This window comes from Furipterus horrens, unplaced genomic scaffold (genome assembly GCF_987537825.1).
Source record: "Furipterus horrens unplaced genomic scaffold, mFurHor1.1.pri manual_scaffold_4, whole genome shotgun sequence".
NCBI classification, from domain to species: domain Eukaryota; kingdom Metazoa; phylum Chordata; class Mammalia; order Chiroptera; family Furipteridae; genus Furipterus; species Furipterus horrens.
The window spans coordinates 202,191,596-202,217,802 of NW_028327174.1; the positions used below are offsets into that span (position 1 = coordinate 202,191,596).

Here is a 26,207-nt window from a genome sequence, read left to right on the forward strand (position 1 = left end):
ACGCCCAAGGACAAATCAAACAAACAGCTGGCACTGCTGCACGCGCAGCCGGGCCTCTGCTCCGTGAGCGCTCCCACCGTAAAACACTGACTCACGTTGTGGGCAGAGAGAGCAGATCTGCAGCCGGAAGGAAAGGAAGGCAGACTCTAGAAATCTGCCGAGTGAGCTAACAGTTTGCTTCCACCGTCTGCAGCGTGCAGCCTCCCCTCCTCCTCTACCCGGCAGTACCTGGGCGTCTCCATGATATCAAATAAGATCGAAAAGTTAACCTGACAACTCGAAGTATAAGTTTGCATTTGATGTGCAATGAGGAGCCCCCCGGGCTGTTAATTTGGGGGTGTGGGTGTGACCCTGCTTCCACTGCAGTCGGACACCTGCCTGGCTAGGAATGGGGGGGGGTGAGGTCAAAGTTCAGCAGCATGGGCAAAGCTTTGCACTGGATGACGCGAGGAGGGGGGGTCACGTGGAGCCAGGCGTTTTGAACTTGGACTTCTGGAAGCGCCACTTTTCTTCCAGGTCCGCACGTGTGCTTCCTCGGGACCGCAGTGGGTTTCTGGTGCTCAGCCGCTTGTCTGTAACAGGGGGCAACACAGCACCTGCCCCCCGCCTGCACCCCCGCCGCCGGCCCTGCGCGCGGGCACTTTGCGTGTTTCCTTCGCTGTTTGTCCCTAACGTGACCCGGAACAGTCCCCGGTGCACAGGAGGTCCCCATAAGCCTTGGTTTCTGAAGAGCCACAAGGCAGCTGTAAGGATTCCATCAGAAAGTGCCTCAGAGCTGGCAGGGTGTCTGGCACACATTACGTGCCACAAAAAGCCCACTGTCACTCGTGTCTCTGCCTTGATGGACCGGTTCTGCCCCCTGCTTCGTTCTGGCCTTGCTTGTTACCCTTCCCGGGCTTCACTATAGCAAGACCGCAGGCCCAGGGAGCGGTGGGCAAGGCAATTGTTTCTGAACTCGCTCAAGTAGAGGGCTCTTCACATCCCATCTAACGACACGCCCCCCGGGGGCCGGGCTCCGCTGCTCACTCCTTTGCTTTGGGTGGGGGCTCAGGAAGATGTCTTGACCAGGCGCCAGGAATGAGAGATGCCTGGAACCGGCAGGTCAGGAGCTGCCCCCAGAAGTGCACGGCCCTGTTCCTCCCACGGGGCAGGCGGCAGCTGCCTCTCCTAGGTGGCCCTCACTGTGCCCTGCTCCTTGGCCAGGGCAACTGCTCCTTCACGCTGCTGAAGTGGCCCCGGGCCAGGCCCTCGGCGAAAGCTTGTGTGAACTCATCCAGTCGGCAGAGCGAGCCAGCCTTGCTTGGACTGGGCACTGCCCACCCTGCAGCCACGAGGCCTGCCTGATTACAGGGTGCTCCATGGAGACACCCTCGGGCCCCGCTGCCTCCTCTCTAGCTGCTGCCACCAGCCAAGATACTTGGGGGACGGCTCAGGCCAGTGGAGGCCGAGTTGCAGGTCCCCGGCTGGGGCGTGTGCGAGGAGCATCCAACTGATGTATCCCTCACGCATCCATGTTCCTCTCCCTCTCTTCCTCCCTCCCTTCCCCTCTCTCTAAAAATAAGTAACTCATAAACAATTAGAAGACAAAAGCTTCTCGGTGTATAAAACAGCCTTTCTGCAGGAGAGTGCCAGCATCAGCCGCCTCCAGGGAGGGGCCCGGTGGCTGGGGGACGGGAGCACAGGGGGACCTGCGTGCCTTTCGAATTTTGAACCAAGTGAGTGCACTGCAGTCAAGGACCAAACTCGTTCCGTTTTGAAAGTGACCCCTCGGTCGGCAACATGCGGCAGGCCTGGGAGGAGCAGGGCGGGGGGAGGGGCCCAGGGAAAGGAAGGTGTCCCTCGTCACTCACGGAGCGCCAACAGAGAAGATTCAGAGCCCCTGTGGTATCGAACCTCCCCCCGTATTTCCTGCACCCCTGCCTGGCTCCTGAGCTCCCCTTTGCCCCGGACACGTGGTGCTCTGAGGAACTGGGCACTCTCAGGCTGCAAGAACGTGGCTGTCCCCAAGGAAGGCCAAGGGGTCCCCACAGGCAGAGCCCCCGTCCCCCTGATGGGGCCGGTACAAAGTGCTGACTTCTCATTCTCTAAGGCGTTTGACGGTCACTTCAAAGGAATTCTTCAAAGAGACTGCATTACACCAGGAGAGAAAACGGGGGAGAGGACCAGCACTAACTACAGAACCCCGATGGGTTATGAATGCATTATTTCTCCCTGAACACTAGCCCCTGCCTCTTTCTCCTGCTCCAAATTACCCACTGCAGTCCCTGTGTAGCTAAATAATAATAATTACCATAGAGATGAATATGCATATGTGTCATTTTTCTCCCGAAAAGCAAGGCCTGTTTATCGTGCACGAGGGTCTTCTTGCGTTTGAACGAGCACAGCACCCACGGAGGAGCTTCATCTCCATGCTCTGCGTCCCGTCCTCGCCAGCCGGCGACGAAAACGGCGCAGGGGCCCCGGGAAGCTCAGGAGAGACTTCACAACAAACGAAAGGAGGGATTTCTTGACTCTGCAGGTAACAACGGCTTGGACATAATCAGACTCAGAACTGTGAGGCCGCGGAAGGAGGGCGGCTGCCTGGAGGGACGCAGCGGCCGCGGGCGGGATGAGCACAGCGGCCAAAGCCAACGCTGCGTGCACCCTGGTCCTGGGACCTGCCAGTTTCAGACTCTGCACCCCGGAAACAGGGTGACCACGGTCCCACCTGCGCTGGGCCGCCGGGAAGATTACATGAGAAAGGCCCTCCGGGGCTCACGCCACCGTCCCCACTGTGACTGTCACAGGCACAGTGCACCTGCACGTGCACCAGGGGCCAGGCCAGGGGTCCCAGGTGCCACTCATCAGTCTGGTGGCCCCATCGCCAAAACAGCAATAACGACAATTCATACCATTGTGGATATTGATATAAACGGTAGACTCAACCAGCTGTATCAGTTACGAGGCCCAGCAGTCGCAGAGCACAGGTTAACGATGATAACCACCGGTGCTTCTGCGAACGGCCGTCACACACCAGAGGTGCCCAGGCCCGCCCCCCGCCCCCGGGGCTCGGCTAATTTGCCAGAGCGATCGGAGCGCAGAGAAACGCTTCGCTTACTAGACCACGGGTTTCCTATAAAGCGACAGGACTCAGGAGCGGCCAGGGGAGGCGACGCACAGCGCAGGGCGCGTGGGGAGGGCGGGGAACCTCCGTGCCCGCTGAGCATCCCCAGCCCCGAAGCCCCCCAAACCCAGTCGTGCGGCTTTTCATGGAGGCCCCACTACAAACACGGCCGACCAGATCACCGCCCAGTGGCCATTGACTCAGCCTCCCAAGAGGGCCCTGGGGGGGACCAGAGGCGGAAGGAGAGTTTGGGGCCCCCCAGTTCTTCCTCTGCTCCTCCAGGTCCAGGGCGCCCAGCTCCCCGGACTGTCGGTCACCTTTTCTCCCCCACCCCCACCCCCCAGCTGTGCTCTCACTAAAGACCCCCCAGGAGCCCCATTGGATGCCCCAGACTGCACCTCCCGCTCCTCCTCCCTCCCTGGCTTGTCCGTCGCGCCCTTCTCTGCAGGCCCTCAGTCACCTCCACCCCCTCCCGGGAGCCCCCGCCGAGCCCCCCACCTCTCACCCGCTGCACGCAGTCCTCTTCGCTCAGGCGCTCCTGGATCAGCTGGATGAGCAGCCCGCTGGGCAGGAACTGAGGGGCAGAGCAGCACAGAGTGAGGCCCCGACATGGGTGCTGGGCACGAGGGGACACCAAGCTGGCAGGCGGGGGTTCCCCTGAGAATGGAGGGCCGGGCCAGGCCGACGCCCTCTCCCCGGGTGCCCGCCCAGCGCCCCGTGGCCTCTGCAAAGGCCCGGCCCCCTGGTGGCCCTGCCCTGGCCCAGGCTCTGCCGCCCTCCCCCGTCCCTGAGCTCCATTCCCACTGAGCACCTGGGAAGGCGCCCCCACCACGCCCCCATGGCCCTGCTCACCTGTGCCCCCACCCAGGTGCGCCCCCCCCCCCCACGCCCACCTGAGTGCCTCCAGGTTCCCTCTGAGTCTCTGCCCCAAGTGGACGCCTGCCGGGGGCCCTCCCCCTCCCCCCGTCGGTCTGCGTGTGGAGGTGGGCAGACACAGAAACATGGCCGTCCTTCGTCCCCTCCCCCACTCCCGTACCTGACGCCCAGCGTCGGGTTGGGAGCTACATGGACAGGGGGCGTCAGGCCTCTGAGGAGTGATTCCAGGAGCTACCTCTGGCTTCCCAGGAGACTCTGGGGGCCGCTGGACGCTCCGGGACTCAGACGCTCATGGTCTGGGCCCAGGGCCCTCACTGAAAGACCCAGAACAAGAGCCTTCGATGCGCTGAGCCTCAGTTTCCATGTTTGTAAGTGAGCTGGGCTCCAGAGTTGCCGTGCGGATTAAAGGGCACGATGCGTATGAGCCCCAGCAGGCACAGCGCTGTGGCTGTTACTGCCCACCCACTCCAGTACCTTCATGTGCCCGCACGCGCCTGCCTTGGCGGGAGAGCAGCCCTGCCCAGGGGGCCACCAATGCCTGGCCTATGTCACCAGCCCTCATAACACACAGCTGGGGGCCAAAGGCCTCCCTCACGTCCCACTCACATCTGATAAAAGCTGTGGGAGGTCGGAAGACATTCCAAACACTAAGGCCCACTGCTGGGGGTGGGGGTTCCCGCCACAGCCTCTCACGTGAAGCGCGACTCATCCTCGGTGTCAGGGCTCATCCTCACCCCTCGCCCCCCACCCTGCGCCAGTTCCATCCCCCCTCACGGCTACAGAATGGCTGCTGCAGCTCCTGCCAGCTCGGCAACCTCGGGCAAGTCCTGGCCTCCTAGGCCTCACACGCCCAGCCGGTAGAAATGAGTAACAATACTGCAGTTTTTGCTTTTGTTTTCTGACCACCACCCACTCAGGAGACAGCATCAGACAGGCACTGGGATGTGGGGACGCAGGGGACAAAGGGGGCACTGGGAGGGGCACTGGGGGTTGCTGCGCACCCAGCCAGAGAACAGAGAACACAGGCTGAAAGGTGGCGACAGGTGCCGGTGCGGCACGTACCCCCTGCGGTCTGCGTGGCAGGGACAACAGGCTGGTGACTTTGAGTCGGGCCAATCGGGGCGCCCCCCGCTCCCGCCAGGCCATCGCCATGCCAGCTCTGATGTGTCACAGGCAGCAACGGGGGCTTCCGGGGGCTGCTTCTCAGAGTCCTGCCAAGCTGTCTCTGCGGGAGTCAGGCCCCCTCGGTCCAGGGCTCTGACTGACGTGCGCTCCCATCCTGACCCCAAAGCCCGGCTTTGTGGGGAGGACCAGGGACCACTGACGGAACCCAGAAGCCCCGCATCTTGCCGCTCAGTGACAAAGCAGCACCTGCCTGCCTCCTTGCCATCAGGGCAGCCGAGACTATGGGGCTCCGACTTGGGCCTGTCCTGTCCTGCCAGCCCCAGCGCCCCGGCAGAGCAGAGCCCGGGGGCTGACCGGGAGGTGCCCCTGCCCTGAAGACTGAGCAGCGTGCTCCTGGAGGCTCAAACCCGGGCTCCGCACCCTGGGGCGTCTCCCTGGATGTCTTAGGCCTGGGCTTCCTCGCAGGATGACACGGCCCAGAGCAGCCGCAGCACCAGGCCCCATGACGTCCCTCTGTCACCTACGGGGGACGCTGGTTCGGGAGTCGTGGACACTTCCGTCCACAATAGGAACATCTGTCCAGAGCAAAGTCGGGAGGGAAGAGTTGAGATTCCCACCCCTTCCCCCTAAATGGCTCTTGGTGGCAGCACTGGGACTGGTGGTCAGTTAAGAACCAACCAGAGAACCCCTCGAGACAGCTCTTGTTTCAAAGTTTCTGCTGCGGGATTGCGTGGCAGGAACCCTCCCAGTTCTGAAAGGCAGGGCCGGGGGAGGGGGAGCCCAGGAGACGGAAGGAGGGAGAGAACAGAACAAGCCGGGCTTTGAACAAAGAGCCCAAGTTAGCCCTGGCAGCTACTGAAGAAGGACGGTAGGTTTTTCTAAGTGTGACGCTTGGGTGCGTGTTTAATGAGAACGTGCCCTTATTTTTGGGGTGTGGGAGTCAACGCAGGGCACCCACGTGAGAGCAAAGGCTGCTTAGTCTGCGCCGGCCGCCGCCCCTGGGTTTGGCAGACACGGAGGGAGGCCGAGGAGCCAAGAGCGCTCCAGTGGGAACAGGGGGGCTCGGGGGTGTCCTGATGGAGATGGGGGGCCCGGGAAGCCACCAAGGAGCGGGCGCCCCATGGGCTTGGTTAGGGGAGCTTCCCCTGGTTGGTCGTAAGGTGGAAATGGGGACGAAAACTGGGAAGCTGGCACCTGTCAATTAAGTCCGGTGTTTGGGATCCACTGCTACAGGCGCTGCTGGGCTTCCTGGGCGGGACTAGGCACCTCCACCTCACTCATCCAGGAGGGCGGGCCTCCCCAACACAGCCGGACCCCTCCTCAAAGCTCCCTGCCAGCCACGCCCTCCGGCCCCGGTCAGGGCGCCACTGGGGGATGGAGCCCCCACCCCGCCCACACCTGCGGCTTTGGCCCCGGCCGCTCCATCGGCAGGAGACCTGCTCCCACTCTGTCACGATCCCCTCCCAGCAGGAAGCCCCCACCTCCACACCCACCAGCACAAGTGCCCCATTTCAGGGGTCTCCCCTCCCTTCCGTCCCAGCCAGCCTGCATCTTGTTAGCCCAGCAAGTCCTCCCACTTTATCCAACTGGGAGGGGGAACGGGGTGGGGCGGTGGGGGTGCAGAGCCCTGGGAGCGCTGTCCCCTCAGGGCCAGGCCTACCTTCACTTTCTGGTAATGCGTCCGGGCCTCTGCAGACAGAGAGGAATATTCTTTTGCTATCAAGTTCTCCGCGGTGAGAAGATTGCTGTTCAGGTGTTTGCAGAGCCACATGGCCTGACGGAAGGACAGAGGACGGGACACTGGCAGGAAGCCGCACCACGGGGAGCCCCGCCGGCTCTCCCAGGCCCGTCCCTGTGTTGTGAGAACAGACAGGCCGCCGGGGCGCGGGACTACTGCCCCCACCCTGGGGGAGGCCACTGCGGGCCCGGTAGAAAAGCTGAGACGGAGACAGACGGGCGGGCAGATGCACACACAGTTGAGTAGAACAGCTGCACGTGCTCAAACGCAGCACAGACGTGCGTGATCTCGTGCACAGACGCCGCCCGCAGTGTCCTCTGGGCCCGGGATCCAGGCTCAGGGACGACACAGTCCTTCCGAGGCGGCGGACCGAGGCTGGCGGAGCGGGCTTTCAGAGGGAAAAAGCGCCGTCTCGGGTGATGCAAAGTTTAACAAGGTTTTGGCGCTTAAAAAAAAAGAGCTTAAAGATTAAAGCCACAGGTAGGACGGAGCACACAGCAGCTCGAGGACGGGTCGCCTCCCAGGAGGGAGAGGAGGGGGCAGGGGGTGCGGGGCGTCAGCACGTTCGCTGTATCTTTAAAGCTGCGCTGTCTTCCAGGTGGAAAGAGGACCGTCAGCGCAGATGTGGCCAAACGGCCGGACCCGGTCAGATCCGGGAGCTGAGCCGAACCGGCTCATAATTAAAAGGTCAAGAATGAGTCTAAAGACCCTGTGCACACCGCCCGGTCAGCATGAGCAGGCCGGGACTCGCCCGCGGGACAGCGCAAGGAGCAGGCCGGTGTCCTGCGGCCGTGAGAGAACGCTGGCGGGGGCCGCCCGACTCGCTCAGGCAAGGCCCCTCTGGATGCTCAGGGAATTGTGTTTCGGGGGTTTCTTATTTTTGTATTCTCTAGGTTTTCTGCTCAGAACACGTACTGCCTCTTGCAAGTGAGGTAAGAAGCAGCAAAGGGAACGAAGAAAAGCTCGGTGGCCACGAACGTCCGCGGAGGTGTGGCCTCCACCCAGCTTTGCGGGCCGAGGGGTCACAGGGCGGCGACACTTAACGTGACACTTACGATCGTCGTTTTCCCGGAGGCAGGCGGACCCAGTATTACAATCCTCGGCACTGGAGTAAAGAGATGTGAATGTCACCGCTCGGTGTGACAAAGCAGCCTCCCCTGCCTGCCATGCTCCGGGGGGATTTATTCCTTTCCTCCCCAGATTTCATTTTCTGCAAGTGACACGGTCGTTTGTCACCCAGTGGCTCCGCGACGCGCTCACCTAGGACTCTGTGTGTGGAGAGGTAAGTGATCACTGAGATGGTTTATTTTTCTGTCTCCAAGGGGACACGGACGCGAACTTGTTCACCGAACTAATAAATATCAGGAACAATTGCGATTTCAAACACCATAAAGCATTTTAAACAGGGACTTTGTCTCGGGGACATGCTCTCAAATAAAGCTGTATTTTTATGTAAATCGACCTTCGAAGCTTCTTCCTTTAATATTTATGCCCTCTTATTTAGCAAATCGTACTCCCCATCATTTTACAGAGGGAAATAATGGGGAAGAGCCTGCAGTGTATGGACCAGATTTATAAGAGCCCAGACAGGAAAGTCTTTGTTTGCAAACAGCGGCATTTCTATGCAAATGGAAACTGGCCCCACGCTTCAGTGCCAGGTGCCTGGCTGTGGCTGGGCAAGTCCCTGGCCCTGTGGGTGCCTAACACGGCTACCAGACTGAGGGGCGGGGGTGCTGGCCACTGGAAAAGGCCAGCGTCCTATGAAGGGTGTGGAAGGGGTGGGCGCTTGGGTCAGAGCGCAGAAAGAGACCTTGACACCTGGACAGCAGCATCGCTGACCACCACCCTGACCGTGAGGCAGAGAACAAAGGGCGGGGATGTTTGGACAGACGCGCACTCCGGCTCACCTGAGCCTCTGATGTCACATGCGGAGCCCCTTCCTGCCAGGCCTCCAGGAGGGGACCCTCCACGCAGAGGACGGCCGTGCATGACCTCTGGTCTGGGAGGGGACCCCGAGAAGGAGCGCGAGGGCCCGTTTGGGCCGAGGAGGAAGGGTCAGCACTTGCGCCCAGCCGGGCTGCTTGGGTTCATGGGCCTTCACCCAAATTCACAGCGCCTTTGCTTTTTCAGGGGAAGTACAGAGGGAAAGTTCAAGATCACTGAGATTCACTCCACAAACGCTCACTGAGCACCTCTTCCGTGCTCGGCACTGGGCAGGATGCTGCCGGGAAAAGCAAGGCGGGCCAGGGTCCCTGGTGACAGTCACAGGCGAACCGCATCAGGCAGGCCTGGCAGAGAGCGGTCCTCCTCCAGCCGCCTCTGACGATGGAACCGGTCTCTCAAGAACACGACCCACGTCCGACACACGCCACGGCTCCTGCTGCTACGGGATTCGCACGTGTCGCCACGGACTGCTCTAGAGCACTGTGGTTCCTCAGCCCCGCGATGCGAGGTGCAGGCCACGTGCTTCTGGGGGTCGTGATGCGGATCGGGGAGGGGTGTGCCTCACACCGCCTGGCCACCCGCCGCGATGCTCCCACTCTGCGCTCGTCCACATGCTTTCCCCTCCAAGGCAGGCATGGCAGCGGGCGTCCGCTCTTCTTCTGGCCAAAGGGCTCTGTGTCCCTTTAAGTCCTCCAGGACCTGGAGGGGCATGACCTCACAGAAGGCGGGGGTGTCCTGCTCACCCAACCAGCCTCGCTCGCTGGGGACCCAGGCCGCCTGGCAGCCCCACACCACCCTCTCTCCCTTGGTCTGGAGCTGCCTCATTCTTCCAGAGGAAGTGTCCCCTTTCCTACCTCCTCCCGTGCCAGCTCCCCATCAGGGCTGTCCTCCCCAGGCCAACCCAACTTTTGTGCCCCAGCTGAGCAGCGGTGGCATCACTGTCCCCCACGAAATGGCAGGGCCAGGACTGTGCGGAGCCACACACAGCGGGACCTGCAGTGCCTCCTCCTCAGCTGTTGTCCTCTCCTTCTGTGGTCACTGAGTGGTTGCCCCCTTTGTCGCCACCAGCACTGCCCCCTGACAAAGGCGCCCTCTGCCACTCGGCATTCTCAGGTACGAGCGCAGGAAGCTGAGTCCAAGGCCAGCGAGGCCCGAAGAACCCTACACAGCAGGCCCAGGCCCAGGGCCACCCAGCCGGGAACAAGGCCCACGTGGTGCGGGGCCGGGGACACAGCACCGACGCCCTGGGCACCGGACACTGCCGCTCGCTTATGTGGGCCGTGGGGCGGCCACCAGACCTGCCGCCTGTCACCGAGGAGCCAGGCGTCACAGGGCCACCAGAGAGAGCACCTCCCAGACCGCATCCCAGGTCAGGCTCACCTGACCGGGAACTCAGAACACCACCCGTTCCCTGCAGAGCCCTGCAACCTGGGCCAGGCCTCCGGGCCTCCACCTGGGTGAGCGAGGCCACAGCAGGTGGGAAACACCGCTGGCAGGCGGAGTCTGGAGGTGAGGTGGCTTTGGGGACAGCGGTCAGGTGAGAGGATGAGCGGGGACAGGAGTGGGGGTGCCATGGAAGGTTTGGGGGAGGGGCAGCGTCCGAGCGGCAGGGAGCGCAGTGAAGGTGAGAGGCCTCGTGAACGCAGCAAAGGGCGCGCAGACCCTGGGGAGGAGGCCGCTTGCCAGAGCCAGAGGGAGGCACAGTGCGGGCTCCCGGGTCTGGCCCCGGCGTGCGCCTCTGCCTCCGGCTGCCCCTCCTGCCGCAGCTCTCACCGCAGGCCTCCGCCCGGCAGGCTCAGGGCCACGGAACCGAGGAGAGGGCAGAGGCGCCGCGCCGAGCGCATGTGGGAACGAGCTGACTCCCAAGTCACACGCTCACCTTGACAAAGAGACAGGGTTCAAAGCCCGCCAGGAAACCCGCCCAGGCTCCCGTAAGTGACCCCCAAAGCGCACGCATCTCTGGAAATGCTTTACAAGGGAACATCCACGGCCTGCCCCCAACTTCTCACGCACATTTATCTGATTAATTTCAGTTTCTTGAAATCTAACACCTTGAAACTGCAGCCCTGCTCATGAGTAATTATTTATAAACAGTGTCATAAAGGCGGCTTGACTGCCAAGAGTAATCAACTTCTTCAAACCACTTCAAAGGAAATCAAAAACCTTTCCATCCACAGATCCTTCTGAGGTTTAACTAGGAGCATGATTTAAAATTCACAAGAAAACCCTTAGGTATTGGAGCTCTAATACACAGTTTTCCTGGACAAACGTTTGATAAAAAACGGAACACGCCAGCACACACACCACCGCCTGCTTCAACATTGCCCAGGGCTACTCTAAATGCTCACTTTGTACCCCATCTGCTCTCCTTGCAGGGAAGGGGCCACTAGCCTGGGAACAGTCCCCCCCCCTCCCCACACTGGGGAGCCCAGGGCCTCTGTCCCTCCCCACCGGCCACTGGCCACCCCCCACCCGGGCCTGGGAAGCAGAGGGTCGAGAGCCCAGTTTGCAGCCACCGCACGGCTGGGAGGAGGCCTGACGACCCGACCTGCGGCCCCGGGCAGTGGGAACGCTCCCGGATGTCGGGGGCCCCCCACACCCCTGCCCTCTTCTAGAACACAGCTTCCTCCCCTTCCAGAAAACCACAGAAGCGGGTGCTCCCCTCTGCCTCCCACGCTCCTGCTTCACCTGCGGGTGGAGGCCTGGGCACGTGGAGGGAAACCCACAACCGTCCCTCTCCGCTCGGCACTTAAGCAGGTCGGTCCTGAGCGAAAGGGCAAAGTCGCTCCCACCCAAGGCCCAGGACCCAGTGACTCATGGCCCCTGGGCCTAAACGGCCTGCAGCTCCTCAGAAAGGGCAGAGGCCGCCCCCGGTGTGAGCTGAGCCAAGCAGCTCTGGAGGCCGCTCCGGCTGGAGAGCAGCGGAGCAGGGGAGCGAGGGGAAGGCATCGGGCTCTGGAGGAGCAGCCGGGGCAGCTGCGCAAACTGGGGATAGTGGAAAGGGGCTGAGGCGGGCTGGAGGGGCTGTGAGGCCAGCGCCCAGGACGACTGTCCCGCCGATGCCGGCTGCGCCGCGTCCACAACAGAAAGATGGCGTCCGAACTTGAACCTGCGGCGACGCCGGCAGTCGGACACTGAAAACGGCCTCTGCACACAGGGGGGCAAGATGGAGACAGAGGTGGACCCGGCCTCAGGTTCCGGGCTCCGGAGGCCCAGCCGGGGAGACGGGCCAAGGCCGGGGCTGGAATGGGGACACACAGCGTGGCCCCCAGGCCCCTAAAGAGACGTTTCCAGCCAGCCCGGCATGAAGTGCCATGGCCACCCCACCTGCGGTTCGAACAGTTCCATTTCTGCCAAGAGCCATTTTAATTGAGGGAAGTCGGACGTCCTCTCCACAAGCAGAAGCTCCACAGCGAGGCCCCTGGAGCCCCGAGGGAGAGCCAGGGCGGGCCAGGCCCGAGGCGTCCTTCCTGTGCCCAGCAGCCCCAACTTCTCAGCCAGGTCACCCCACTTGGCGTCTTACAGATGAGGGAGCCGAGGCCGGGGCTCAATGCTGTCCTGCGGCTCCTTTCCAGGTGCCTAGGCAACTTGTGAGAGGGGCAGTGAGCAGGACCTCGCCGCGGGTGGCGGAGGGTGTCACCGCGCTCTCTGAGCAGTGCCGTCCCTTGGCTGTGCCCTTATTTTGCTCTCAGCTCCCCTTCACGGTCCCTGGGCCTCCCGAGTGGCTTTGGTGGTGGCAGTGCCCCCAGCAGCCCTCAGTATGCAGCTTCGCAGCCTGAGCCCCATCCAGCCCCAGGGCGGGTGATGCGGGTGAGGCCGGTGGGGATCCTGGTCTGCAGCAGCCCACCGGGAAGGAAGGGGGTTGAGCACCCATCCTGCAGAGCAGGGGAGCCTCCCACCCGCGGGAAGCAGAGACCAGAGGCCTCTTAGAGGCATCTCCGAGCAGCAAAGCAAATCCCACCGAGAACTCAGGACAGCTGGAGAGGGTGGCAGCCCTCCTGGCCCCACAAGGTCACGGCAGCGTGACCACCTGGGGTCGGCCTCACAGTCAGCGTCAGTTCTCAACTCAAGGCTCAGAAAAGGGCCCTGTTTGGGGCTCCTTGAACCAGCTGGCTGAGGCCTGTGACCCGGCCCTCCGTCCGGGGCTCTGCAGGCAAAGCTGACACTGTGAGACCTGAGGGCAGAGCTTGCTGGGAAGGCCAGGGCGCCCTGCTCACCTGCAGGCTTGCAGTCTCCTCTCTCTCTCTATCTCCCTTTTTTAAGCTGCTTAGCATCCTTTCTCATCTTAGGCCTCTGAACCCCACCACGGGGCACCTCAGGCCTCCGTCTGTCTCGGCCGCACCGAGCGCCAATGTCACGGGTGTGCAGGTGGCTGCTTCAAAGGGGTTGCTGCTCCGATAAAAGAAACATCAAGGCTCCAGGAGCCCGGTTCTGCCGACAGCTCACACAGGGTGGCACGACCTCCCCACCCAGCACATCGGCCGTGGAAGGGGGCCTCCTGCCTCTGCTCCCGGTGCCGGGCGCCGGCCAGGCGTCTGGCCCACCTGCACTCGGGCCACAGCGTGGGGGGCTCTGGAGCTCATTAACGGGCGCTAATAATGAGACCGGCAGGAAACCCCAAGTGCTGCCTGTCTGGGTAGACCAGCAACCAAATTTACACCTGACAAGTGATCACAGAGCTTACACCCAACAGGCGACATCAGCTGGGGCAGAAGCATGAATAATTGATTCCGTGGGCCACGCTGCAGTTTTCCTTCCCGTTACTTGGCGAGAGAATTTTTATTAGTTGTGCTCCCAAAGAAACTAAGGCTTCTTTCAATGAACCGCTGGCCCGAATTGTCAAAACCCCTCCACACCTGTTCTGACCTCCCTCCAGACACAGGAGGCCAGACTTGCTCACAGCTGTTCCCAGGCAGAGGGGAGGGGGCCCCCCGAGTGCTCACCATTGTCGTTGTTCCGCTGCAAGTGATCGATCATGAACGGGATGGGGTCCTGCGGCTGGTGGATCAGGAGTTGCTCCAGCATGTTCTGTGGGTGCAGGGCAGACACCCAGGTGGTTAACATCTGCAGGGGCACCCACGCCCCCCGGCTCAGGTGGCCCAGCAACCTGTCACCATAGGTAACAGCGAGGAGGCCTGATCTCTCCACCGCACCCCATCAATGTGTCTTCAACTTGGGACTCAGCCCCTGCCCCAGATGGCAGCTGCTTGGGTCCACGTGAGCAGAGGCATGACGGAGAGGCTGGGTGGCATTGCTGGGGAAGCCTGGAGGGACCACGCCCTGACTCCGTCAGTCCCACGGTCCTCTCCCCTTGGTCCCTTTGTGCTTTGCACACCAGCCTTCTCTCAGTTCCTCTCATGCACCCCTGAGTTTGAGCAAAGGCTGCTCCCCCAGCTTGGAACAGCTTCCCTCAGTCCCCAGGTCTCGATGCAGGCATATCTTCCTGACCACAGTCACTTGGTAAATCCTGCCACGCACTCCTGCAGCCGCCGCGTGCCCCAGCATTGCCTCACCCGTCCCTGTGCCCAGCACAATCACAGTCAGTGCCCGGTGCAGACATCTGCTGGGGACAGTCATCACTGCCCCCGAAGTCCCTCTGGAGTGGGGTAGAATATTTGCCGGCCAAGTACCTAAACAGTCCTGGGACAGCCTGGCCCTGGAATCCCAAGGGAGAGGGATTCCATGGTTCCAGCACAAGGGCACAGAAGTGAGCCCACCCACTCAGAGGAGCTGGACTGGGGCGATAAGAGCTTCCTTCAGCCCTCAGGACACGCAGAGGGGCTTCAGCCCTTTGGGACAGAGGGGTGTGGGGCAGTAAAAAGAGCACCGAGCCCTGGCTGGTGTGGCCCAATGGACTGAGTGCCGGCCTGCGAACCAAAAAGTCACCAGTTCGATTCCCAGTCACGGCACATGCCTGGTTGCAGGCCAGGTCTCCGGTTGGGAGCACACAAGATGCTTCTCTTCCTCTTTCTCCCTCCCTTCCTCTCTCTAAAAAGAAATAGTAAAGTCTTAAAAAAAAAAAAAAAAGAGCACTGAGCTTGAGAAATCCTAGGCCCACTCCGACTCTCACCAGCAAGCCCTGCCCCAGAACTCAGTGTCCCACCCGCACCAGTAAGCGACATGGCTGCATGACCTCCCTAGTCATGGGTCACTGGGGAGGGGGCGTGAAAGGACTTCAGATGGTTCACAGATGAACAGGCTTAATTTCACTTCTAAGTAATTGCATATCTAATGTGTATTAGAAAAACACATCCACCTATGACTTCAAGGATATTGCTTAGGATGAGAAAGAATAAGTCACTTCATTTTCTAAAAGTGGGTTCATTTAAAGAAATGGTTAAGTTAAAAGGAAACGTGCTGGTAGTTACGTGGATCTATACAGGTGACACCATTTCGTAGAACGGCGCATACACCAAGATACAGGAGTGGAGACAGAAACGGGTGGAATCCACACCTTAGTTAACTTGTCCCAACCTCAGCGTCCTGGTTTTGACAACGTGCCATGGGGGAAGGGTACACCTGAACTTTATTTTTTGAAACTTCCTGTGGGTCTAAAATCATTTTAAAATAAAAAGTGTAAATGGTAGAGGCAAGGGTGAAAACACACACGTGACTAAGGACTGGAAACGCTGGACTAAGAGCTTTCTGGGGCCGCTCCTTCCACAAGTCACGATGCTGATACAAGTTCTCGGGCGCGGACCTCGCGCAGTGCTCCCAGGAGCTCCTGCACCCTACCTGCCGCCTGCTGACTTATAATTCAACCGGCCACTTTCTTTACTTAGCCTGGTCACTCAATTTGAGATCTCTCCCTGCCTCTCTCTTTCCTCTTATCAGTTAACACCCTCCAAAGGAAGCGTACGTGTGCTGGAGAGATGGAGACGTGGGTGTTCTACTCTGAGGTCTGCTCTCACGTGTGCAGGTCGGTTTCAAATGACCACAGGGGATGGGGCAAACCCAGAGGAGCAGACAAACGCCCTGGAAGCCGGGCTCCAGCTTCCCTTTGGCCCTCGGAGTCTGAGCGGCTGGACAGCTCCTGAAAGCCTTTATCTCCAGGAGGGGCAGAAGGGGCACCTACAGTGCACGCTGGGGCAGGGCTCCCCCTAAGGTGATCCGCGGCGTGGGGACCCAGTCAGGTCAGGAGCCCAGGAGGAGAGCTTGGGAGCTGCCGGGAACTCCCGGCCCTGAGAAGGAAGGGCCATCTCAGGATGCGCGTGCCATCTTGACCTCCGGCGCGCCCCAGCGCAAAAGCCAACACTGCGGACAGGCGCAATGTCACAGCCAGAGGAGCCCTTTGGAGACCGCCTCTTGCGACCTGACATTTCACAGATGGGGGAACCCAGAAAAGGAACGGACTTGCTCCAGGCCACCCAGCCGGCTGGCAGAGAGCCAGGACCAAACCGTGGCCTGGAGGGCCTGCCCCTGTTCTTTTCCCTGGGTCCGCGGGACAGGGGCGGGGGTGTCTTCACATGGAGGGACCCCTCGAGGTCACGGCGGTACAAGAGCGAGACACCCCAAGTCAGGCAACCTCGTGGGTAACAGCCATCGGCCCTCTGCTGACGGGTCGCGGGCGCGCACCCTGGTACACCGCTACAGAGGTTCCCCGGCCTCCGCGCAACGTGGCGACAGGATAGGGCTGCCCGGGTCACCTGCATTATCTCGAAGACGCGGTTCTTCTCCCCGTACTGGGGCATTTCCGGGGGAATGCGGTGCGGAGCCGTGGTCGCGTCCATGCTGCGACGAAGCACGGCCGCTCCCTAGTGACCGCCGTCGCTAAGGGCGCCGCTCCTGACGTCATCAGCGCGCGCCGCTCCCTAGTGACCGCCGTCGCCAGGGGCGCCGCTCCTTGACGTCACTGGCGCGCGCCGCGGGCCTGGGCTCAGGCTCTGGGGTCAAGGCGCTTAGCGGCCCTGGCCAAGTGCTTTCCCCGCACGGCCGCGCTCTCTCTCCCTCCTGCGCGTCTCAGCGGGCACCTCAGGTCGCTTCCAGCTGTGGCCTTCGAGGACCAGAGGTGCGCCCGGCAGGGGCCCCCTGTGCTGAAACACCTGCCAACAGCCCGAGGGCACGTCGGCCCCCCCGAGGGGGTGGGAGGCGGATTCTGCTTCTGGTTCTGCTTATGCGCCCCGACTCGGGGCCTAGGCTCTCTGGCCTCAGTTTCCCCATCTTTAAAATGAAGACTAGAGGTAGGGGAGGATATTTGATGAGGAGGGGAGTCCAAGGCCCCGGCCGCAGGGCCGGGGGTCCCGCTGGAAAGCCTCCGTCCCTCTCGCGTCTTCTGAGCGCCCGGAGACCAGCCGACCGCCCCCGGAGCAGGGCGGGGCTGCCATGTGACCCGAATGCTATGGCACCCGCGGTAACAATCAGGCCTGGGGCCCCGCCCCTTCTCTCCGCGACCTCCCCACCCTACACCCCACCCCGGCTCCCAAACCCTGGGAAGCGCCTCCCCGCACCTTCAGGGCGCTGTGTGAGTGAAGGCCGTTGCAGAACAAGCAAGGTTAAAGCCCCGGGTTTGGAAACGGGTGGGGGGGTTGGGGTAGGAGGGAGCGGAGAGTGCAGTGGACCTCTGCTGCTGCTGCCGCCCCGGGGACGGGGAGCGGGTGCGACGCGGTGGGGGTCGCGTTAGTCCCCACTGGGAGGGGACCTCACAGGTATCCGCTGTAGCACTGAATGGGGAGCTGTAGCTCGTGCTGCCATGTCCAGTAGGAGGTCCCGTTTTTGAGCTCCCGTGCGCTCCTCTGTGGTGCCCTGTGCACGTCACGGAGGTGTACGGCCTAGTCAGTACAGATTCCCGGAGGTCAGACCCCGGCTGCACGCTCACTAGCTGTGTGAGCCTGCCCTGAGCCTCCCTTTCCTTCCCCATGAAGCGGGGGTTATGGAGGGGTCCCAGGACCTAATATCTCTGAAGTATTTATTGGACGGTAGCTGGCATCTAATAGAGGCACACTACCCCGGGGCTACTGTTAGCATTATCTCATTTAACCTTCGCACCCTCCCTGATACCTGCGCGCCTCCATTCCCATTCTACACACTGGAACGTGGAGGATCAGAACGGTGGGATATAGGTGGCCGGGTGACTTGGGACACGTCACTTCCCCTTTCTAGGCCTCTTTCCTCGTCAGTTGTCGATCCTAGAGCATTAGAATCCAGAAGCCCCTTGCAGAGCCGCTAACCCAAGCTGATTTTATAGATGCCTACACTGAGGCCCAGAAAGGGGGAAATTGTTGGCTAAGGTCACTTGTCAAAGGCGGAGCCAGGGCTGAAAGTAGATGTCCTGACCCCTAGCCAAAGCCTTTGCCACCAGTAGTCACCGGCCCAGAGCCGTGCCCTCCAACGGGGGAAAGGCTCAGTTCTGCTTCCCGCTCAGAACTGCTGCTCAAAGCGCGGAGGCCTTGGTAGGCTTGTCAAACCCAACTGCGGAGACAGCTGGGGAAGAAAGGCGGCTGCCTCCCCCAGAACAAAGAACACAACAACCAAGCCTGCAATTTGCACCGGAGAGGTTCAGCTTGCTTCCTGGACATTTCTGAAATGACTTGCCTTTCTCCTCATTTATTTTAAGCCCTAGGCGCTTTTCATACCATGATTTAATCTTCTTTAGCAGCCTGGAAAAATACAAATCAATTAAAGCCAAAAACCTATCGGGTAATCATTTTTTTCTTCCTCCTCCCCCAGATCGAGAGGAGCCTGCACCCTGTGCCTTTCATCCCGACTAATTTGGCTGCAGTGAGTCTCATTCAAGGGACGATCACTTTGGATAGCTTATTACAGCGCTTCTCATGACATCCCTGGCGTGCATGTCACAAGTCACTAGGATCAAGAACCGAGTCAGTTTTTCTCTCAGGGGCTCTTGGGGCCGCCAGCTGATATAGTGCTGTGCTCTTGGAGGCCTTGGCAGCCCCAGGAGGCCCCAGGAGGGTGGCAGGGAGCCAGGCACCCGGGTCAGCCCCCTGAATGTTGGCCTCATTGCTCTGGGACGGGAAACAGAGACGTGAGGTCCAGGGGGAGAGCTCAGTAGCATTTCAGGCCCCCAAGGCCCCGGCCACAGTTAGTCTGGGGTCTGGCATGTTTGTCTCTACAAACCATCATGGAGGGACGGAGGAGATATTCCGGTTTAGAGCCAGACTTGACAAAAGTCTGGCAGAGGCGAGCGGGAAACCCTGGCTGGCGCACTTCGCAGCTGCGTGATCTCAGCTTCATCGTCTGTCAAGTGGGGGTCACTGTGGTTCCCCGCTTGCAGGGCCATGGTGAGGACTTGAAGTAGGGAACGGCCAGGGTTCTCCTTGAGCCATTAGAGCTCTGGGGCTCAGGAGGAGCAGCTGGCCCAAGGCTGGCAAGAAGTAGAGGAGCCAGGATTTGAACCCAGGAACTGTGTGACTCCGCAGCTCGAGTTGTTTTTTTAAGAAAGATTTTATTTATTTTTAGAGGAGGAAGAGAGGGAGCGAACCATCAATGTGTGGTTGCCTCTCACGCGCCCCCAGCTGGGGACCTGGCCCACAACCCAGTCCTGTGCCCTGACTGGGAATCGAACCGGCACCCCTTGGGTTTGCAGGATGGTGCTCAGTCCACTGAGCTGCACCAGCCAGGGCCAGAGCTCAGGCGCTTAACCACCAACCCCTGCTCTGACGGCCAGGCTAACCACTCAGACTTTCCTGCATTTCCACTTCTGAGCCATGTGAACCCTGGGCCCCGACTATGAGGCAAATGAGGCCGTTTGCCTCTGTGCAGAACTTTAGGGGGAGCCCCAAACCCCAGTAATCAAGGAAATAACATTCTAATGCAATATTTTTTAAAAGTCAAAATTAATGCAGAACTTCATTTAGGATAAAGCAGCACAGATTTTGAAAAGGGTCCGTGTTCTGGACTTGCCCTTTTGTCTAAGGCTCCATCCACTATGGCAAGGCAAAGCACAGCACAGCACCCCGTCCTGTCTGTATTTAGAATCCCAACATTAGGTTCTCCTTGGAATTCCTGGGGTTAACTTTTATTTTTTACAAAAGTGCGTTAAGTATTTTTACCCATCTTGATAGCCTAGTCAGTCACCTGGTGCCCCCTTGAATTTTGCACAGAGGTGAGTGCCTCGTTTGTCCCACCCTACCCAGGCTTCCAGAGCCTGATTGGGGGCGGGGGGGCTCCTCAGCTGGATACTGGATACAGCAGGTGTTCTACAAGCAGCGCGCCCCACTGCACCCCCCCATCCTGCTCCCCTCCCTCCCGCTGCCCACTTCAGATGGGGGGAGGTGCTGAGTGGGCAGGAGGCTGCGCGGCAAGCCGCTGCTGCCGGGCCCTGGCCCAGCCCCCCACCCCCACCCCCGCCGTGGGGCTCAGCGGCTGTGTTGGCAAACAGGCACTATGGCGCCCAGGGGTGGCCCCGGAAACGGCACTGGTGTGCCCCATTGTATTCACAGTGGGCCCACCGGTTAGGAGGCCCAAGGGTCCCTGCCGGCGGGGCTTCTTTGGGGCACCCAGGCAGCGTTTCAGCTCCCTGCCCAGGACGTGGGCCGGGCTCCGCAGCCCTCCCCAGTTCTCCGACTGACCGCGCCCCTCACGTCAGGGAGGCCGCTGTGCTCTGGTCTGTTCTCGCGTTTCCTGCCATCCCCGACGCCATCTCCTGGCCCGGCCCTGCTCTGGGCTCGGGTGCTGAGGGACAGCAGAGGGGCTTGCCTCCTCCCAGCCGTCCCATCCTCACTCCTCTCCACCTGGGACCTGCCAGGAAGCCCGGGATGTGTCCTCCCCGACCCAGACCTCCCCATGTTGCATCTCACTGCAGCCTCCCCCCGCCCCTGGGCACAGCATGCCCCTCTGGGCGCTGCCCCCCTCCCTGAGCACTGCCTCCACTGACCCCTGCTCACAGGGAGGGCACATGTCCAGCCTGGGCTCTAGGTGTGCTGGTTCCTCGAGGTGCACGACAGCCAGCTGCGGCAGCTTCAACGATGCTGGTTAGCCGTCAGGAAGCCTGGGACTGGGGGTCGGGGCGGGGGTACCTGTGGCACAAGTTTGCTGGGCTGTCGGTTCCCCCTGAGGTTCCAACGCTAACATCCACAAGTCCGCGACCTGGAGTCTTTTGTGTGTGCTGCAAAATGACGCTGTCCTGGCGGGCGAAAGCCAGAGGGATTCTGGAGGAGCCGTGGACCGCCTGGCCACCACCAGGACAGTGAGGCACTCAGGTTTCCAGTCATGGGTCATGGTCATCCGGCAGCAGGGAGGAGGGTCCTGCGGCCCGGCCCTGCCCTGTCCCAGTGGGCAGACCTGAGATCAGGGCCCCTGCCCGGAGCCTGGAGCTGGGAAACAACAGGCCAGTGCCGCCTCCCGTGTGGCTCCCCGGAAAGAATCCCACCAGCTGCGGCAGCACAAGTTTCAGAGCAATTCGGTCCCAGCTGACAAAATCACATCTGACGTACTGGGCACGTTCCCTGGTCCCAGCCTTCGCTGACACCATCAGGAGGCACTGGAGGTGCTGCGCGCGCGTGTGTGTCTGACACCTGCCGTCTGGAGGGCTGAGGACCAGAGAATTCTTGTCCCCAGTGAGGCTCAGCTCTCCCTTGGACAGCCTGGGATGGCTTGAGCACGTGTCCTGCACGGAAGGGGCTCATTCCCTTCTCACAAGTTGAGGGTGACAGCAGTCCCTGCCCCACCCCCCGGGTTGTGGGGAGCCACGTGGTGCAGCGCTCCCCCAGGAGGGGCTGTGGGCATCCTGCACCCAACGGCAGAGCTGGGTCTGCTCTGCGGCCGGGACCTCAGCACCCCGCTCTCCACCCCACAGGCCCTCCTCCCGGGAGTGAGCCCCGCGGAGGACCATGAACGAGGCGAAGGGGTCCCTCCGAGGCATCGAGCAGAAGTACAAGCTGTTCCAGCAGCAGCAGTTCACCTTCGTGGCGGCGCTGGAGCACTGCCGGGAGAACGCCCACGACAAGATCCGGCCCATCTCCAGCATCGAGCAGGTGCGCGTCCAGGTGGGCCCCGGGCCTCGTCTGAACCATGACAAACGGAGGCTGAGAGGGGGAAGCGCGTTCGTGCCAGAATCAGGGCTCGGATCCTCGCTGGTGGGACGGGCCACCCTTCCGCGCCCTCACCACGTGTGGGAGCGACTGTCACAGCGCCGTTAAAAATCCTGGCTTGGGACTCAGGGCTTATGTCCTGCTCTGCCCCAGGCCACCTCTGTGCCTCAGTTTCCTCATCTGTAAAGTGAGAGGAGCAGCACACGCCTCCCAGGGCTGATCTGGGCAGGTCCTCGGAACACACTCAGCCCGTCCCCGTCCCTGGGCAGGTGCCGGGGGTGCACGGTGAACAGACGGGTAGGGTCCGGGATGTCGAATCCCAGGGGGGCCCACACACACTGACGTTTTATGGCACCTGCGCCTCCTCGGGGACTGGCAGCTGTGTGTTTGCTCCGCAGGACTCAGAAGCCTCTTCGCCCACCCAGCCTCCTGGAGGTTACAGCTTGAGCCTCCATGTTAGGGCCACACACCCAGCCCCCCAGCCCCAGCCATGGAGAACAGCAGCTGCTGCTGGCAGCACCCCTTTAAAAATTCTTTCTTCTATTCTTGTAAATATTTCTCCCAGCTCTTTAGCTTGGGAAAATTGCAGCCTGTGCAAAAGGCACACCCATATAACCTGCCCTTACGCACACCGGTCTGCAACACTTAGCCAGGCTGCTTGCCCCCTCCAACACACTCCCTGTCCCCTGAACCATCCGGAAGTAAGTTAGCTGCGTCCTTCTCAGCCGTGCCCACGGGCTCAGCCGCCCAAGGGCCCCGGACAGGCTTTCAGCATGAGGAGGGGCGCTCAGACTGCCGCCTCAGCTCAGCCCCTGCCAGCACAGGGCGCGCCTGCCCGCCTGAGGTCCAGCGGAGGCTTTCGCTCAACAGTGGCCCCACACTGTGACACCCCATCTCAGGTGTTGGCTCTTCCCTCGCCCTGCCACCCCGCAACCAGGTGACCAGGCGTATCCAAAGGTTTCACACACACAGCAGGTGGCCCGGTGACACAGCTCTGTTGTGGACACAGCACAGGCCCCTGGGCCCCCTCGGCTCCCTGGGTCTCAGAGCCTCCTCCCCTGCGAAGCTACTGTACTTGGGAAGGGACGCTTCAGATGGCCTGGGAAGGTAAACGCTAGCGACAATGGCAACCAGGGACATCAGGAAACACTGCATTAGCGAGAGGGAGTGGGGGCACCCTACCCCCGGGGCGTGGAGAGTGGGGGAACCACCTGACGAGGAAGCAGGACGGGAGTCCCGCCTGGGGGGGCCGGGTCCTCCCAGCACAGAGCCAGGCCCTGCCCTTGCCTGACCTCAGACCGAGAGTCACTGGGTAGGGCCCAGGTCATTCTGAGAGGACAGGCCCCCAACCCAGGGGGACCCCACGTCCCCCCCAGGAAAGGTGCTGAAGGGAGGCCAGCTGTCCCTGCTCTGAGCACCGTCAGGACTTGTCTAAGGCGCGTCCCTACTCCTGCATCTGCGACACACCCCGCGGACGGTCAGTGTGGTGCTGGTAGCAGTGCCTCGCCGGCTGGGGCTGACTTGTCTGTGGGCTGAGGCAGAGGCAGTGGGGTCCGGCTCAGAGCCCCTCGATCTGCAAAGGGAGGAGCTGCCTGCTGCCCAGGTGTGGGGCTGGGGTGAGGCGAGGTGAAGCTGGGACTGCACACGCTCTGCCCGGTGTTGGGACACGGAATGGCGTCAGCTCTCAGTGGCGGTCCGTCCCGTCAAACCTGCCGTGTGGCGGGCGTGGCGGCGGGGTGCTCCTGGCTGTGTGCCCCCGGAGCGGCTCGCTCACGGCGCCGGCCTGGCCCCGCAGGTGCAGAACTACACGGAGCACCATTGCGGCAGCGCCACGGACCGCCGCGTCCTGTGCATGTTCCTGGACATCTGCGCGGAGCTGAGCAGGCTCTGCCAGCGCTTCGAGGCCCTGCACTCGGGCACGCCGGTCACCAACAGCCTCCTGGACAAATGCAAGACCCTCGTGAGCCAGAGCAACGACCTGAGCAGCCTGAGGGCCAAGTGAGTCCCTCGGGTCCTGTCCAACCCGAGAGGCCTCGGCGGGGCCTGCGGGGAGGGGGCAGGACGGGGACAGGAGAGGAGCGGGCGGAGGTGGGGAGGGGCCTCTGTGGCGAGGGCGGGTGAGTCTGCACTGAGGAAGCCAGAGGGAACCCCAGGCCCACGGAGGTACTGGAACCGCCCGGACCCAGCAAGGCTCGGACAGTGGGGCTCTCACGGGAGGGAGCCCCAGGCACGGGAGGGCGCTCCCAGAAGCCCACGAAGCAGCAGGCCTCCGCACCACCAGGGGGGTTCCCGAGCGCTGACCCCTGGGGGCCACTGCACAAAGACCCACATTCTCAAGGAAGCTGCCGAGGCCGGGCAGGACGAGTCCAGGGGACAGACAGCATGTTCTGGAGCTATGAGAGCGGGTTTCTGCCTGGGGCTCCTGGCCCCCAAACCTGCTGGCCCACAGGGTCCGGAACAGGGAGCCTGGCCTGGTGCATGCACAGTGCTAAAACCTGCCCAGGGGATCCCGCTGGGAACTCAGGACCAGCACGCCCCGCCTGAGAGCTCCGGCGGCCGCTGGCCCCGGGCGGCAAGTCCCTGCCGTGGGCACTCAGCCGGCCCTCGCCGCCCCGCAGGTACCCGCACGACATGGTGAACCACCTGAGCTGTGACGAGGCCAGGAATCACTACGGAGGCGTGGTCAGCCTCATCCCCATCGTCCTAGACTTAATGAAGGAATGGATCGCCCACTCAGAGAAGCTGCCCCGCAAAGTGATGCAGCACGTGAGTGAGCCCCGGAAATGCCAGGAGGCCGCTGCACCCACCACCTGGCCTTCCTTCCCAGACCAGAGGCACCTGGCCTTGGTCAAGAAAACGCCAGTGCAGGTGACTTACAAAAGACAGCCTCCCCCACCCAGGGGGGAAGACAGAGGTTCAAAACCGCCCTGGAGACCACCTGGCAGGAAACTGTAACTCAGAGCCAGTGACCTGCTTGCACATCCCGGTCCCATCCCATGGGGTGCTGTCACCAAGCTTAGCTCCCACTGGTCGACCCACTCTCACTGGCACCTGCAGTCCCTGCCACTCATTAACCCCCAAAGGGACCGCCCAGTATATTGTTGAGAACCTCGCCTCCACTCTGGCCTCACCTTCTAACGTCCTTGCCTCGGCAGTCAGGCTCTGGGCCAACGAAGAGGAGCCCCCCTACTTTAGGAGTGGCTGGTAGAGGGTGTCCCGGGGACGCTGGGGAAGAACTAGGGCTGTGACTGCCCAGCCCGGGTCCCCGAGCTCCCACCTCCAGCTTTGCAGGCTGAGCCGTGGAGCTGGGCTAGGCCATGCTGCCCTGGGCGGCTCCCGCACGGAGCATCCCCAGTGTGACCAGGTCTCTGAACCAAAACCCGAAGGCAAGGAGCCCGCCTCCCCGCTCCCTCCCGGGGGAGGCGGAGACTGGGAGGAGCTCGAGGGACCCAGATCTCGTGGCTCCTGGCTGGACAGTTCCTGGGCCCAGACCTTGTGAAATGCGTCGCTGGCTTCAGAGTTTGCCAGAAGTGCTCTCTGACCATTGGCTTTTCCCTTCACAGGGGGCGAGTTAGCTCTGTACTCTTGCTTCTTTGGGGGCTACCGTCAAGAATAAAAGTGTTCTGTCTGCCTGGCTTGGTTTCCTGGGACTTATCCCTTAAAGAAGGGCACACTGACCCCGAGACCTCAGAGGACACTGGCAGGAGCCTCCCAGCGAGACCACTGTAGACAGGAGCGCACCCGGCTCCAGAAAGGGAGCTTCCGAGAGGTCCCGCCAGACGCACGGAAGGCGGGCGGCCGCCTCTCGTGTATGAGACCTGCCTAGGCAAGAGCGCCTGAATTCTCCAGACAAAATTAAAAGCTGCCACCTCTGAGTCTTTGTCTCAAAGGAGCTGCTTCCACCCTTAGAAGGGGCAGAGCATACCCCTTCCGAGGTGGCAGCGGGCGGAGGCACACTGCAGTCAGAGCTTTGTCCCTGGTCCTGCCCCAGTGCATCCCAAGAGAGGGCAACGCCAGGCGGACCTAACAGGCGTTTAAAGGCAGCTCCCCCTCTTCCACGCCCCAGGCACAGGGAAGGTGCTAGATGCCAGCTGCACCTCTTCCTTGACACACAAAGGACAGGGGACAAGGCTCAGGGCCAGTCAGCTCTTGACAAATTCAGTGTCACGGGGCTCCACCCAGAGGGCTGCCAGCAGCCCCCCGTGCCAGCCACCGTTTAGCAAGTGTGCGCCACACTGGGTGTGTGCAGACCCCACAGGCCACCTTCTTTTGAGTCTCCTGGGAGCAATGACTCCAGTCACTCAGCACACACCCAGCAGGCCACTGTTTGGGGAAAGGGCGTGAGCTGCAGGCAGATAATTTGGGGACCTGTGGCTGCCAGGATCTGAGAGAGACGGAAGCCAGATTCTGAAACTTGTCAGCAGCCTCCTCC

The 26,207-nt window shown here is 61.6% G+C and overlaps 2 protein-coding genes across 4 annotated transcripts in view; one reads left to right on the top strand and one right to left on the bottom strand.

Annotated features, from left to right (window-relative positions):
* The window catches only part of AK8 (adenylate kinase 8), an 80,906-nt gene extending 64,350 nt beyond the window's left edge, over positions 1-16,556 (bottom strand). The window contains exons 1-5 of the mRNA XM_090274936.1: positions 16,433-16,556; positions 13,730-13,814; positions 7,898-7,947; positions 6,765-6,878; positions 3,609-3,677 (exon numbers count right to left, since the gene is read on the bottom strand). Of these exons, the coding sequence (XP_090131062.1) occupies positions 3,609-3,677; positions 6,765-6,878; positions 7,898-7,947; positions 13,730-13,814; positions 16,433-16,516 (402 nt within the window). The 5' untranslated portion in view covers positions 16,517-16,556. The remainder of the gene's footprint in view (positions 1-3,608; positions 3,678-6,764; positions 6,879-7,897; positions 7,948-13,729; positions 13,815-16,432) is intronic.
* Positions 16,557-16,733: 177 nt separating this feature from the next.
* On the top strand, positions 16,734-25,409 carry SPACA9 (sperm acrosome associated 9). Of its 3 annotated transcripts, XM_090274939.1 has the most exons (6): positions 16,734-16,794; positions 18,453-18,503; positions 21,541-21,718; positions 23,571-23,773; positions 24,394-24,541; positions 25,339-25,409. In XM_090274939.1, exons 3-6 carry the CDS (start codon positions 21,575-21,577, stop codon positions 25,348-25,350), a joined length of 507 nt encoding a protein of 168 aa, XP_090131065.1. In that variant the 5' UTR covers positions 16,734-16,794; positions 18,453-18,503; positions 21,541-21,574; the 3' UTR covers positions 25,351-25,409. The 3 variants fall into 3 exon arrangements, with proteins under 3 accessions (XP_090131065.1, XP_090131063.1, XP_090131064.1); XM_090274937.1 differs by having other exon boundaries at positions 24,394-25,409; XM_090274938.1 differs by lacking the exon at positions 16,734-16,794 and adding an exon at positions 17,193-17,277 and having other exon boundaries at positions 24,394-25,409.
* Positions 25,410-26,207: the final 798 nt, after the last annotated feature.

What these genes read in the sequence shown, in the direction of transcription:
- SPACA9 (XM_090274937.1), top strand. Translation starts at nt 21,575, where the DNA reads ATGAACGAGGCGAAGGGGTCCCTCCGAGGCATCGAGCAGAAGTACAAG. An exon ending in CCATCTCCAGCATCGAGCAG is followed by an intron (nt 21,719 to 23,570) that starts GTGCGCGTCCAG and finishes CTGGCCCCGCAG; the next exon opens with GTGCAGAACTACACGGAGCA. An exon ending in CTGAGCAGCCTGAGGGCCAA is followed by an intron (nt 23,774 to 24,393) that starts GTGAGTCCCTCG and finishes GCCGCCCCGCAG; the next exon opens with GTACCCGCACGACATGGTGA.